General features: G+C 39.2%; 1 protein-coding gene across 1 annotated transcript; it reads right to left on the bottom strand.

The window, feature by feature from the left end:
* Positions 1 to 1,602: 1,602 nt before the first annotated feature.
* MLANA (melan-A) lies at positions 1,603 to 15,455 on the bottom strand. The gene is made up of 4 exons (XM_063080300.1): positions 15,379 to 15,455; positions 10,490 to 10,586; positions 2,934 to 3,047; positions 1,603 to 1,671 (listed from the first exon to the last, which is right to left on the bottom strand). Exons 1-4 carry the CDS (start codon positions 15,453 to 15,455, stop codon positions 1,603 to 1,605), a joined length of 357 nt encoding a protein of 118 aa, XP_062936370.1.
* Between the last annotated feature and the right edge of the window lie 270 nt (positions 15,456 to 15,725).

Raw genomic sequence — 15,725 nt, 5'->3', positions numbered from 1 at the left:
TCAGTGGTGAGTGTTGGACTTCAGTATCCACAGAATTTGGTATATGCGGGAGGTCCTAGCACTGATCCCCCCAGGTATACCAAGGGACGACTATATTTTGTTTAATGACATCTTTTTCCAATGTTTGTTATCAGTCTCTTTATTCCATATATTTTTTTCTTTGGTGCAATCTTGTCTTTGATAGAAAATGGCACAGTTATGTTATGCTGGTGTTTGTTTCCAATGACACAAGATGATATTAGGCAGTTTACTGACTCAGCTTTAAGTAACAATCACATAGTGAGAAAGTCATTTCTTTAAAACTCTTGTAGCTGGCCGGTTACCTCAGTTGATTAGAGTGCAGTGTTATAACATCAAGATCATGGGTTCGGATTCCCACACCAACCAGCCACAAAATTTTTTAAAAAGGGTTAAAACTCTGCTAAGCTTTCTGATGATGTCAGAGACAGCCTTTAACCTTTGATTCTTGCTAATCTCCCTTATTAACAAAGAGAGCAGGTCACAGGTTCACCACCTTCTGCAACCATTAATATCTTCCTAGGTTTTAATAAAAATAATTTGCTTTCATTGTTTTAATTTTTATAGTTATCCTGTACTTATGAAAAGTGATACTGGTTTTCTATTTTGGGTGATGATGTAAATTTAAGCCAAAAAAGTTTTAAGAGAGCTGACTGAAAGAAAAATATTAGATACAAATAGGGTGATATGGAAATGTGGCCAAAAAAAAAAAAAAAAAAAAAAAGATGCGATGTTGCTATGCAAGTAATAACACCAATCCAGAATCTCTGATTCTTTATGATTTCTTACATATGTTCTTGTGAGAGGGATTTGGGAACCATGGGAGCTAAATTGCTATAGGGACATTTAAGGCAATACACAGACATCAGCCAAACTACAGTAGTTTTTACATATTTAAACCTTACACCACTTTCTGGTTTAATAGAAAATTCTTGACATTAATTATGATAGCATTGAGCCTTGAAGTGAAATGTAATTAGAACTGCATTATATGTATTACTTCAGATCTAGGCTCTTTACAGTATGTTATTGTAGTATCGCGGAACTTTGGAATACAAAGAGACATTGCTGACATTTTCCTGATCAGATAAATAGGTCAATCAGCTCTTTGTCTTAAACATATGAAGGTATCCTTCATGAACACTCCATAGTGCATACTCACCTGTAACAATTCTATGTACAGTTTACATTGGTCAAGAGGTTGCTTCTTCAAAAATCTGAATAGTAGTTTGTTAGTTATTAGCCAAATTTCAAGTCAAAGGAATTGGATGGCCCCAGAATACCAACTTGAATTCTACCCCTCAGAAAATATCATCATAGATTTATTAGCATTTATACTGAAACATAGTATCATGTATTACAACATTTATTGATAAAGTTTTTCCCATTTTACTATTTCTCATCATTTCTTCACTTGATTAGTACTGCTAGTTGCCCTACTAGAATTTAACACTGGCTTGTTATTAGAGATGATGTACATGGTTCCTGCAGCATTCCAAAGCAGAACATTAGATGTCTATGTTAAATTCAAGCAAAAGTGTGAGGAAAATCACTTCGAGCATTTCTCAGGTTCCTCGCTGGCTCTTAAGGTGAATAAGGTGGTGGTGACTGCTCTGCAGAAAGTTTCTCATAAGCAGGTGGAGCATTGGGAACCTGTGAGAATGAGAAAGGGAAGATGTGGGCTTGGCAACAGTATATATGCTTCTTAGCATCATAGTTATACTTTGGCTATGGACTAAAACTTCTAGTGTTTACATCTAATTTCTGCCCAATGTTGAAACATTGTTGGGGGGAAGGGTAGAGAAAAATAGGGCTAGAAGGTTTCCCAGAATCTCAGAAGCTTATCTATGCCTGGAGAAGCTTACCTATCCATGTTGGTAGAAGTTTCAAGCCCTAACTAATGAATTTTCAAACCCTGTTTACAGACACTAATATACATTGAATTTTTACCACATAGTTCTTTGTCATTGTGTCTAATGGCACATTGATACTACCAACAGAGCACAAATGTGCCAGGCCTTCATTTAATGCTCACAATAATTCTAGGAGTATTTTCATTGTCTTTATGTTACAGAGTGAGAAACTGAGGCACAGAGGTTGTCACTTGCCCAAGGTCACACAACTAGTAAGTCGTGGAACTAAGAATCAAACACTAATTAGGCTCCAGAGTCAGTGCTCTCAGCCATCATGCTATACTGCATCTGCACCAATGCTGTCCAATAGAAATATAGTACAAGCCACATATGTAACATTTACATTTTTACTAGCTGCATTAAAACAAAAAGAAACAGGTAAAATTAATCTTAATAAAATATTTTATTTAACCCAATATATCAAAATATAATTATTTCAACATGTAATCGGTGTAAAAAATTATTAATAAATTATAATATTTTGTACATAGTGTATTTTATGTATTATGGTATATCTTCATTCAGACTGTATTAAACTACTATGTTTCACATGTTTATAGCTACATGTGTCTAGTGGCTACTCTATCAGACAGCATAGCTCTATACAATGACCAATAATTACTTTTTTCCCACACCTATGTATATCTACATTCATGAAAAAGGCAAGTGTAACTTAAAACATAAAACAAAAGGATACTGTTTTCAGAACCAAATTTTTCCTTTGGATCTTACATGTAGAGCTCTCATTATTGACCTTGAAAAATCTGGGTATGAGAGGACACAATTAAAGAAAATCTCTGTGCTTCCCTAGTTTTCTGTTTTTATTATTTTTATTGTGGTAAAATATATATAAAATTTACCATTTTAACCATTTTTAGGTGTACAGTTTAGTGGCATTAAGTACATTCGTGTTGTTCTTACTTTTTAAGTTGGGAATAATTTATTCATTTGAGTTAAAAGCAGCCATACATAAAAATATCCTGATGCAGGATCTCAACCTACCACAGTTTTACAATTTTTCTCTTTAAAAGACAGTTTGCTTTCCTGATGACCAAGCCCTTCACATGGGCATGTTCCTGTTAAGGTACTTTGAGTACCAACACGGAGGTGCTTGTCCTGAAATATAAATTAATAAAAGTTAAGTGGGTGATAAAAAATATTTGAGTTCATTAAAGAAAAGAGAAGGAAGCCAAAGTTTTAAGAATGGGTTCTAGTCTAGGTTCTGTCATTTACTTGCTGTGTGTCCTCAAGGTAGTCACTTTACCTCTCTGATTTCCAGTTTTTGCATCTGTAATAGGAAGATATTACCACCTATCTCTCATAGTTGCTGTGGGAATTAACTAAGATAAAGCAGTTGTGCAATGCCTGGTATCCAGTAGTTAGTCAATGAATCCTTTTGAAGGAAAAAAGAAGAGTGAATCTATAAAATAAACCTTGTAGAAAATTACCCTTCAAAATTGAAGGAGAAATAGACTCTCTCAAACAAACAAAAAGTGAGAGAATTTGTTGCCAGTAGACCTGTCTTGCAGGAAATGTTGAGAAGTTCTTAAGAGAGTAGGGAAATAATGTCAAAAACTCAGATCTACATAAAGAAAGGAAGTGTATCTAAGTAGAAATAAGTGAAAGTAAAAACTTTTATTTTTCTTATTAATTGATCTAAGAGATAATACTTTTTTCAAAGTAATAGCAACAATGTATTTTATTAAATACGCATATGCTTTTGTATGCTTAAACAAAAGTAAAATGAATGAAGGCAATGATAAAAGGGAAAGGAGGGAGAAACTAGGATGATTTTGTTATTACAAGGTAGTCATACTACTGATGAAGTGGTATAGTGTTATTTAAAAGTGGTCTTGGGTTAGTTGTATATGTATATTGCAAACACTAGGGCAATCACTAAAAAAAAGTTTAAAAAGAAAATATAACCGATATGCTAAGGAAGAAGAGAAAATGCAACCATATAAAATGCTCAAAACCACAAAAGCCATATTAATCAGAGCCAAAATTTTTTTAAATTTTAAAAACCACAAAAAGAGTGAAGACAAAAATAGAAACAAAAAAACACAAATAGAAAACAGTAGCAAATATAATAGATATTAATCCCACATATTAATAATCATTTTGAACGTCAAATGGTCTAATTGTACCAAAAAAAAAGACGGAGATTGTTAGAGTGAATTAAAAAAACAAGACCCAAATATGTATTGTCCACAAGAAACTGACTTTATTTTGGATCTTTTACAAGATCAGTACTAAAGAGAATAATACTTCAAGGAGACATAGTTGAATTTACTATGTAGTTGGAGTTATCATTGGAGACTTCAACACCCCTTTATCAGTCTTGGTAGTTTGTATGTGTCCAAAAATTTATCCATTTCCTCCAGGTTTTCAAATTTGTTGGCATATAGTTGTTCATTATAGCCTCTAATGGTTCTTCATATTTCTGTGGTATCATTTCTAAGTTTTGTTATTTGGGTCTTCTCTCTTCCCTTTTTAGTTAGCATAGCTAATTGTTTGTCTATTTTGTTTATCTTCTCAAAAAACCACTTTTTTTCATTAATATTTTGTATCATTTTGGGGGTCTCTATTTCATTGAGTTTGCCTCTGCTCTAAATTATTTCTGTCTACTAATTTTGGGATTGGATTGTTCTTGTTTTTCTAGTTCTTTGAGGTGTAGCATTAGGTAGTTTATTTGAAATGTTTTTATTCTTTTGATGTGTTTATTGCAATAAACGTTCCTTCTAGTACTGCTTTTGCAGTATCCCACAGGTTTTGGTATGACATGTCTTTATTTTCATTAGTTTCAAGAAATTTCTTGATTTCCTGTTTAATTTCTTCTTGGCCACATAGGTCATTCAGGAGCATGTTGTTTAATTTCCATGTATTTGTATAGTTTCCAGAGTTTTGCTTCTTGTTGATTTCTAGTTTTAATCTGTCATGGTCTGAAAAGATATCTGAAATGATTTAAATTTTTAAAAATTAGTTGAGACCTGATTTGTGACCTAACATGTGGTCTATTCTGGAGAATGTTCCATGTGCTGATGAGAAGAACGTATATTATGTAGTTGTTCAGTGAAATGTTTTGCCAGGTCCAATTGGTCTGAAGTGTAGTTTAAATCTTATGTTTCTCTATTGATTTGTTGCCTTGAAGATCTAGCCAGTGCTGAGGCAGGGGTGTTCTGGTCCCTAACTATTATTGTATTGGAGCCTATCACTTTCTTTAGGCTCAATAGTGTTTGCTTTATATATCTGGGTGCTCTGGTGTTGGGCACATATATATATATTTATGATTGTTATGTCTTCTTGCTGGATCAATCCCTTTATCATTATATAGTGGCCTTCTTTGTCTCTCTTTATGGTTTTTAGTTTAAAGTCTATTTCATCTGATATAAGAATAGCTACTCCTCCTTGTTTTTGGTTTTCATTTGTGTGGCATATCTTTTTCCATCCCTTCACTATTAGTCTGTGTGTGTCTTTATAGGTGAGGTAATGCTCTTGAAGAAAGCATATAGTTGGGTCTAGCTTTTTAATCCAATCAACCAGTCTGTGTCTTTTGAGTGGGGAGTTTAATCCATTTATATTTAGGGTTGTTATTGAAAGGTGTTGTCTTACTCCTGGCATTTTATCAATTTTAGTTTGGATGTTTTAAATATCTTTTATTCCTTTCTTCCCTTTTATTGTTTATCTTTGATGTTTGTTGGTTTTTTGAGGTTAACACCCCTTCATCAGAAATAGACAAATCCAGCAGACAAAATATCTGTAAAGACATAGTTGAAATCAATAAAATCATAAATCAACTAGATATAAGCTATAGGCTACTTTATCCAACAACAGCAGAATACACATTCTTTTCAGGCTCACATAGAACATTTAGCAAGACAGACCATGTTCTGGGCCGTAAAACACATCTTAACAAATTTAGAAGAATAGAAATCATACAATGTCTGATCTCAGACTACAATAGAGTTAAACTAGAAATCAACAACAGAAAGCTGAAAAATCCCAAAGTATGTGAAGATTAAACAACACACTTCTATATAAAACATGGGCCAAAGGAGAAATCTCAATTGAAATTTTAAAATATTTTGAACTAAATGAAATTGAAAATATAACTTATAGAAATTAGTGGGCTGCAGCAAAAGCAGTGCTTATAGGGAAATTTATAATATTGAATGCATATATTAGAAAGATCTAAAATCAATCATCTAAGCTTCCACCTTAGGAAATTTGAAAAAGAAGAGCAAATTAAGTTCAAAGTGAGCAGTGGGGGGGGGGAGAAAGAAAAATTAGAGCAGAAATCAATGAAATTGAAAGCAAGAAATCAATAGAAAAACTCAACTAAAACAAAAGTTGGCTTTTGGAAAAGAGCAATAAAATCAGTAAGTCTTTAGCTGGGTCTAACTATGAAAAAAGAGAGATGACACAAGCTACTAATATCAGAAATAAAAGAGGGGCATCACTACAGATCCCATGGACATTAAAAGAATAACCAAGGAATGCTATGAACAACTTTGTAGCAACAATTTGTTAACCTAGATGAAATGGATCAAATCTTGAAAGACACAATCTGCCAAGACTCACATAAGAAGAACTAGACCATCTCCTGAAGAGAGCTATATCTAGTATACAAATCCAATTGGTAATTAATAATTTTCCAAAACAAAAAGCACTAGGCCCAGATGGATTTACTGGTGAATTCTAGCAAATATTTAAGGATGAAATGTTACCAATTCTCTACAATCTCTTTTAGGAGATAGAAACAGAGGAAATACTTTCAAACTCTTTCTGTGAGGCCAGCATTACCCAAATACCAAAACCACACAGAGATATTACAGGAAAAGAAAACTACAGACCAACATCTCTCATGAACAAAGAGATGCAAAAATCCTCAACAAAATGTTAGCAAACCAAATCCAACAATGTATAAAAAGAATTATATACTATGGCCAAGTGGGACTTATCCCAGGTATGCAAAGCTGCTTCAGCATTGGAAAGTCAATTAATGGAATTCATCACATCATCAAGCTAAAGAAGAAAAATCACATGATCATATCAATAGATGCAGAAAAAGCATTTGACAAAATCAAACACCCATTCATAATTTTAAATGCTCAGTAAACTAGGAACAGAGGAAAACTTCCTCAACTTTGCTAAAGAATATCTACAAAAAACCTACAGCTAACATCATATTCAATGGTGAGAAACTTGAAGTTTTTCCACTAAGATCAGGAACAAGGCAAGGATATCCCTTCTTACCATTCCTTTACAACATCATACTGGGAGTCCTAGCTAATGTAATGAGATTTAAAAAAAAAAAAAAAAATGGAAAAAGGAAAAAGAAAAAAAAAAGACATGAAAAGTATACTGATTATGAAGGAAAAAATAAAACTATACTTGTCAATTACCGCTTTTTTCCTTTTTTCTTCTTTTTAAAGTTTCTCACCTGCCATAGGATGGGGTGTGATGCACTCACCCAGTTCACTGCCAATTCTCTGTATTTACATTCAAACTCAATGTTCGTGTTAAAATGCAGATTCCTGGATCTCACCACCATAGATGGTCCTAGAATCTTCATTTTAGCAAGAACCCCAGATGATTCTAGTGCAGGTTGGCCCTGACTATGCATTGAGAAACACAGTGCCTTGAGACAGGAGTGTAAGCTGATCTTTCAGCAGGGGACTTGAAATTCTTCAAGAATCAAAACGTCCAGTTCCTTACAGATGATTTCCCACCCACTCCTTGCTGCAGAAACATGTTGCTGCAAAAATCAGTCTTTCCTTTCAAAAGATGTTTTTCAAGGCTCAGGGGAATTGCTCACGAAGGGAGAAACTTTAGAATATCTAAATTCCAACCAACCTCACTACCATTCTGTGGTCAATGAAAGTTGGAAAGCAGACATTTCAAAGTTTAATGAGGGTTGCTAAAGGTAGAGTAATTTAGATACCCAAAGCTTGTATTTATTGTCATTTATGTTCTTCTGCTTTAAAATGGAAATAGAATCACCAAGAGAGAAAGGAAGGTAATTATGTAACTAAGTGCAGTACTTAATGCAATATTTTATATAATTTTGCCTAAATGTCTTAGATTGTTGATTCCCAATCTGGCTTTTCTGTAGATATGAAAGTCTCAAAACAAGACTTTAATATTAATTTAAAAAATAAATTTGACAGAGAGCACTTTTTTAGGCACTATGGGAACCAGAGGATTTAAACTTATTTCTATCTCATAAAAATTGCAGAAATTCTACAAACCACTGATCTAGACCTAGAGGAATGGAGGCATGGTAGGTTGAACTTGAACCTTACCAAGCAAAATGCTCACAGTGTCTGAGCACATGACATTAAGACTCTCTGTTATTGGGGCCAGCCCTTGGCTCACTCGGGAGAGTGTGGTGCTGATAACACCAAGGCCACAGGTTCAGAACCCTATATAGGGATAGTCGGTTTGCGCACTTGGGAGAGCGTGGTGCTGACAACACCAAGTCAAGGGTTAAGATCCCCTTACCAGTCATATTTAAAAAAAAAAAAAATTCTTAAATTGAATAAATTTAAGATGAGAGCATTAAAGCAGAAAGGAGAAAAATCAATGTCTTTGTGTGGATAAAGCTGCTAATCGTGGACTGGTAGGAAATGAGTACCAACATATTAAGTTTGTATAGCTTTTACTCCTTGAAAGACTAAATCATTGGATTTTTGATATATAATGAAATAAATATATAGAAAATATATGTTAAATAAAAACTGATATATTGTCATATCACATGTGTTTCCACCACGTCTAGGTGTAGAATAGAGCTAATGAGAGTTGGAAAAATCAAAATCTAAGGTCACTGAAAGTCAGTGGCAGACAGTGAGATTAAATCTTGATGCCATACAATTGAGTGACTGCTATGTGCCAGGCACCGTGTTAGGCACTGGAGGTACAGAGATAAATATGAAATATTCTCTGTCCCAGTTCATAAAGAGAAGGGAGAAGTATCTGCTCGGTGGTTATGTCAGCTCCAAATTTGTCCTGCCTTTCGCAGTTTGTATTTGGGACACTGGCAAGACATTAGAGAAGAGAAGACATGAGACTGCCCAGGTTTCCTGGCAAGGAGGGAAAGAATTTAAAGCTTGCATCACTCACCTTCTTTTTCTCCTCATCATACTGCCAAGCTCCAAACCCCCACCCACACCAGCCCTCCTGTCCTTCACAGGACCTTTTCCTCTGAATGAGGAATGGGACTTTCCAAAATCTTCTGTAAAGATAATTTTTTTTCCATTATTCATCAACCTGAAAAGCTTTCAGATTTGTAATAACAGGAAAGAGAGAGAGAGAGAGTTGCAACTCTCCTTTCATTGCATCACTCAATATGGAGACTGCCTTTGGGTGCTTAAGTGCTAAAGTGCTACCTGGCTTTGAAGTGAGGTTGTGGAACCTGTAGGTTTTATAGTTTATAGACTCAGTTGATGTTTCCCATTTGTGGAATATCCTGGTGTCAGAAGACTGGACTATGTCATTGTGTTAGCTTCCTACTTATTTGGATAAAAAAATGTGATTAAAACCATATTGGCTGGCCATGTAAGGAGGATGAAACCTGTTTACAAATAAACAAATAACAGTGATCCTTTGTGCTGCTCAGGGGAAGATGGTTTTCTCATTGCACTGATGTCAGGAGAGGTCTTAGATATCCTGGGCTGCTTAGTATAAAAAAGTTAGAAGAACTTAGAATGCCCAGGTAACCCGGGAGGAAAGGAGTAAAGAGACAAGATAGGAGTGGGCCACTAAGTGGAGTAGCAGAACCAGCAAGAATCCCTAGAAGGATTGGTAAGACCTGAGGTGTCTAACGTCCTTCGGTCTGCTGTGCAAGAGGACCACGAACACCTTTCCCTGTGCCCCGCAAACCATCAGTGCCCAGCTACACACAACAGCCAAGTACTCATTTTGCTGTGAGTAGAACCAAAGAGATGGAGTGCTATGGTTTGGAATGTGTCCCCTAAAGTTTGTGCACTGGAAACGTAATCCCCAATGCAACAGTGTTGAGAGATGGGACCTTTAAGACGGGATTAGGTCACGAGAGCTCTGCCCGCATTATTGTGGGAATGAGTTTGTTATCATGGGAATGAGTTTTTTATCATGAGAATGGGCTTGTTATATACTTGAGTGCGACCTCCTCTTGCTCTCTCATGCTCTCTCACCCATGTCATCATGCCTTCTGCTATGTTATGATGTAGCAAGAACGCCCTCACCAGATGCAGCCCCACCAACTTGGACTGTCCAGCCTCCAGAACCATAAACCAAATAAACTTATTTTCCTTATAAGTTACCCAGTCTCTGATATTCTGTTACAGAAGCACAAAACAAACTAAGACACCAGGCAAGTTCCTAGTTGGGGTTCATGCCTGGGCGGAGGCAAAGGAAGAGTTGCAAGAAGTACAATCTAGCAAAAGATTCATCAGAAGCAGGAATGAGAGCTAGAGGTGATCATAAGAATGTTATCCCATTCCCCAGAAATTCAGAGAAAGAAGTAGAAAGAGTTGTGGATCTGGAGGAATTCCAGCAGTGGGAACTATACCCACCGTCAAGGTCCTGTATCCACTTCGTCTTCTACAATACCAGCAACCAATGAGCAGTAAAATTCCCAGGATCGCTATCAGGATGCCAATTCCCATGGCCCTGGCCCAAGAGATGAACAAACAAATCTAACTTGGCATAGAAACATTTTTTTCAGATTGTGATGAAACATAAATCAATCTTCTTTCTTCATAAGGCCTTGACAGACCATAACAGCACTCCCCAGTTCCCAAGTAGTTTCTCACCTCCCATACCAGGCACCCCACTAGACCTCTAGCTCCTGTGTCTGGGGACAAGTACTTGTCTAGGAACCTCTTAGGTGTGTGCCCACAGGAGCACTGCTAACTGGCATGGCCCGAGCATCCAAGTTCCAGGCACAAGAGGTGCTATAGCAACTGGTCCTTATGTGGACAATATATTTATTGGAGCTGAATTATCTTTTCTTATCATCAGGATTTGTTTAAAGCATTTTTCCCGACTCCAAAAAAAAAAAAAAAGAAAGAAAATTAACATTGACTGAACATCTACTATAAGCCAGGTGCTGTGCTGAACGTTCTACATGCATTAGCTTATTTAACTCTCACAACAGCCCTATAAAGTACACACCATTTATCATCCCCGTTTCACAGATGAGGAAATAAATGCAGAGGTTAAGTGACTTGCTGGTGGTCATACAGAGCTAGCACAAGACAGAACTAGGATTCAAACCAGAGTCCATCTGTATCGTTTGTGCCCTTGTGCTCTGGGGAGAAGTGTCTGAGCTGAACCCAGAGCAAAGTTGCAGCATCACTTATTGGGAAGTATTTGATCCTTAGCAGTGAGATGCCAATCTGGGGATCTGAACCAGCCTGTTGGGCCCTGTGTCCAGTGACCCTTGGAAAGCATTATAGTTACCTCAATGGCCCTGGAAACAGGGCCTGGGGCTATGCACTCCCCACAGAACATTGTCAATTAGCTAACATCTGCCTGGTTTTCCGCATCACAGCATGATGAAAACTGAGAGTACTGAGTCTGTTATTTGTGGCTGTCAACTTGCTGAGAAAGGTTCTGCAGAGCTGGGTGATTTACAAGAGACTGAGCAGTGACAGGAGAAACAAGGTCAAATGGAAGTTTCTCCTAGAGAGACTTGAGTCCAATACTACCGACCAGACCACCTCCATCTCAAGGCTGCTGAGGCACCAAGCCTGTCCTGTCCATCTCCAAATGGGATTGAGAGAACCAAGGGATGATGGCGCTAGATGGAAATTTTGACTGTTACATAGGCCAATCGACCCATTTATATCATGAAGCTGAGACCTACCAAGATTCATCAACATCACCACCACCATAGTGACTAGTCTACCATTTCTTGAGTACTAATTTGTGCCAGGCTAAGCACATAGATCTTTTATTTCATCCTCACAACAATTCTCCAAGGTAGGTGTGATGTTCATTTTACAGCTGACATTAGGCTGGTAAAATGCCCAAGACTGCACAATCGGTAAGTAGCAGAACAAGCATTCACTAGATACCCAGCAAGTGAGCACTAGACTTTGGGCCAGACCCCATGTCTCCGATCTTCCAGGCCAGGGCTTTTCCTGTAGACTCACTCTTTCCTAAAATGAAGCTGTCATAAGGAGCTTTCAGTGAGCTCTCATGACTGAAGGCAGCTGATTCAATTCCCCGTGAACAAGCCTGTGCTCTAATTTTACCCTGTGGTCATCTTTTGAACGTCTTGACACAGACAGAGCTCTGTTGCAGCTCTTTACACACAGTCACATTGCACTCACAACACATCCAAGTGGCTGAGAGCAAAAACACACCAGGGTATGTCAGACACAGCAGAAGAACCTACTGCCCAGCTTAGCAGAGATCCTCAGAGTGTCACCCAAATACCATCTGCTGCAGAATCACCTGAGATTCACGTTGAAGTGCAGATCCTCACCTACCAAATCAGCCTCTTGCTTGGCAGCAGATAAGAATCTGCATTTTCACCAGCTCCATGGGTGACTTACACTCACTCAACTGGAAGAGCCCCTTTCCACTGAGGTTTCCAAGAAATTGATATCACTCAAAGCAGGTAGGCCGTCCTTTTTGGCTGGGTGTGGGAATTTACTTTGCATTGCTCTTCCTCATCCTACCTGGTGGCATAATTGTGACATGGATAAATATCCTTAGAGAATCTGGGAGATGTGTTGCTCCAGTAAAGATGTCCCCATTCCCCCACCTCTACCGCACCTGTTTACACAGGCAGCCAGCTGAGCAGGGACCTTTCATGAGACGAATGAGTCCTGCCATTGGTTGCCCTGTGCATAGTTAGTTATTTTCTGGACTGATCTCTTTCACTCTCCTGCACAGATCATGGTTTCTTCTCTCACAGACTGAGGCAAAGAGTGACACAGGGTGGGGACTTCGGTCATCTGGTTCTCCTACAGACAGCAAAATGCCAAAGGGAGTGGCTTTTTGCTTATAAAGGGCAGCTCCCATACACTGAGGCTGAATAGCTATTTTCCTTTTGTGCTAGAACCCAGAGGTTCCCTATGTTCTCAAGGAAGATGCCTGAGAGTCTACCTGACCCTGCATAAGCACCTTGTTCCAGTTGCAAGACACAGAAAGCTTATGGCTTCAGTCAGAGCGGTCCTATAGACGATGATGGTAATAAACCTCTTGTGCCCTTTATTAAGTTATTGTCCTTCAACTCCAAACCCGCCTTTCTGTGCTCTGCTCTGTGGCGCTGGGGCTGGACTCTGCAACCCCGCTTCTCCTTTGCTCATTAGCTCCCATCAGAGTGCTCTATGTTCTAGAAGGAACTTCTTTTTCCGGTCTTCTTCCTGTTCCTGTCAGTGTCACCCCCACAACAGTTCTGCATCTTGTCAGTTGGTCCCAATCACCAGCTCCTTTTCTGCCACTCAAGCCCCATTACACCTGTCACCAGCAAGAGCACAAGCCAGTGCCCCCCGCTCAGAGGTCTGAGTGCTTGATTCACGGGCCCCTCCTCTAAGCTCCTGAGGCACCGGCACCAGCCAGACAGAAATTCCTCCTCAAAGATCTGGGTCCTATTTCTTTGGGGTCCCTTCTCCCAGCTCCAGGTCCTGGTGATCCCCACCCTTCCCTTCATTCAGTGCTTCTGGGTCACCTCTGTGTCTTCTCTGCCTCCTCAGCCCCAACGCCTGTTTAACCAATTCCTTATATTAAAGGCTAACTGGTTTCTGTCTTGCTGGCTGGACCCTGAAAGTAGGCTGTGGATGCCACCTAGCCACTAGGTTCCCCCCATGGATGTGATGGTACTAAATGGCAAAGGACAACTGTTTTGAGCCTACTGAGCGACAACCTCCTGCTCCAGTGAGGCAGCATGCAGCCTTCAGCTTCACACCAAGAGATACCGATCTCTGCCCTGGCCTCTTTGGATGGGACTGTGCAAATATTTGTGTCTGTCAGCCTGTGGCATAGTGCTTAATAGCAAGGACTCTGAAGGTAAACAGACCCGGATTTAAACCCCAGTGCCTCCGTGTCCAGCTGCACGTTTCCTAAGGACTCTAAACCTTTCCTCATTTACAACACAGCAAGGTTGAGGCCCACCACAGTGGGTGTCACTGTGTGGGGGGTGAGCAGAAGTGATGTGTGTCACTTGAAAGGAATGGCCCAGCCTCTCCTTCATCTGTCCCTTCCTGTTGGCAAGACATGGTGATGGTGGAGCATGTCTTCAACCATGTAGCGAAGGCAGCGTCCAAGGGGAGCGAACAGAGAGAGGGAAACTGACAGGCCTTGGACTTTTTACTCTTGGACTATTACATGAGAGATAAACAAAATTACATTTTGAACAGTCTGTTGAGTTATCATACAGAAGTGGAAACAATATCCTAATTAATACCACGTGCAATGTACTCCCCACCCCCACCCCAAAGAGTATATTTTTGCTCTTGGGACATTTCGTTAGAAGGTATTTCCACTCCCATCTCTAATTGACCATGCAGGTGTATTAGAAAATCCCACTAGGGTTTTTCTTCCTCAGCGCCTTTGATGGGGTCTACAACTGGCTTGTCCCTGCTGGTTGACTATTAAAGGTATTTCAACAGCTCTTTCCAAAGGGAGAGCGGTGCTGAGCAGACCACATAAAAGATGGTCCAAATAAAAACCTGGTTCCTTGCTGTCTTGGAGTCCCCACTCAATATGGAGCATCCTCTCCTGCCACCACGCCCTTCCCCATTCCTAACACATGAGAGTGTGTCCCTGAAGCCTCCATGTTCCCATTACAGCACTTACATTTGCTGAAATTAATCTCTTACCTAACTCTCCCACTAGACTGTGAGCTTTTTCAAAGATAAGAACAGTGTACAGTGCCTAGTATACAATGCCAGTATACAATGCCTAGCACTTAGAAATGCTTAATCATATAAATACTTATTTTTAATTAACTCTTGATACCAAATACCTCTCCTTAGGATAAAGTTATGATGCAAAGGTTGTGGCCACCATCTTCACCCTGGAGTCAGTCTGCAGGTTGAGTTGCACACACCTGCCCTTCACACTCACTGGCAACTTACTTTTATTCTGTTTGCAAACCACCATCAGGAGCCTGAGTTGAGTAGACAGAACAAGGCTTGAGGAAAGAAGCATCTGGATCCCAGACAGATGTTTTTCTGCTTGGAAACCTATGGCTAATGCCTGATAGCCAAGAATGCAGACAAAAATGGTAAGATCCAACATTTTACCCTTCCTATCTCCCTGCCTGTTTGGCTTCAGAGAAGCTTGAGTGAACCCCTTGTAGGGCTACAGTCTCCTCACTTTGTCACCAGGGTTCCTACTGTCTGAGAGATCGGCACTGGGGAGTTCTGTGGACAGCACATACGGGTGGAATCAGCAGGCTGTCAGCAGACAGGAGCTGGAAACCTGCTGGGTCTGGTTTTGAACTTACGCTTCAGCTGTGATGTGGGAGTGGCCGTGCCTCTTCCGGAGGTTTCCATAGCTGAAGTGAGCGCCTTCGCTTGGCATCTTTCAGGGTCAGGGCAGAGGACACCTAACAGAAGGGCACATGAACATCACTTAGTGTATCCAAAGCGTCCCTATTCACCATCTCATGAAGACCCACAAAGACAGTCTTGCTATGTGTCCCATATTGAAAGCCAGGATGCTCTGCTGGTTTCTCTCTGTAAGAGGATTTGTACCTGGTTCTTTCATTGATATCAAGAACTTTAGAAATAGCGTGAGTTTCTAACCCCTTCCACTAACTGAAAATTAAGTTTGAAGAATAAACTACAAACA

This window comes from Cynocephalus volans, chromosome 16 (assembly GCF_027409185.1).
Source record: "Cynocephalus volans isolate mCynVol1 chromosome 16, mCynVol1.pri, whole genome shotgun sequence".
Taxonomy (NCBI): Eukaryota; Metazoa; Chordata; class Mammalia; order Dermoptera; family Cynocephalidae; genus Cynocephalus; species Cynocephalus volans.
The sequence above is the reverse complement of the archived record's forward strand: the minus strand, read 5'-3'. Positions and strand labels throughout refer to the sequence as shown.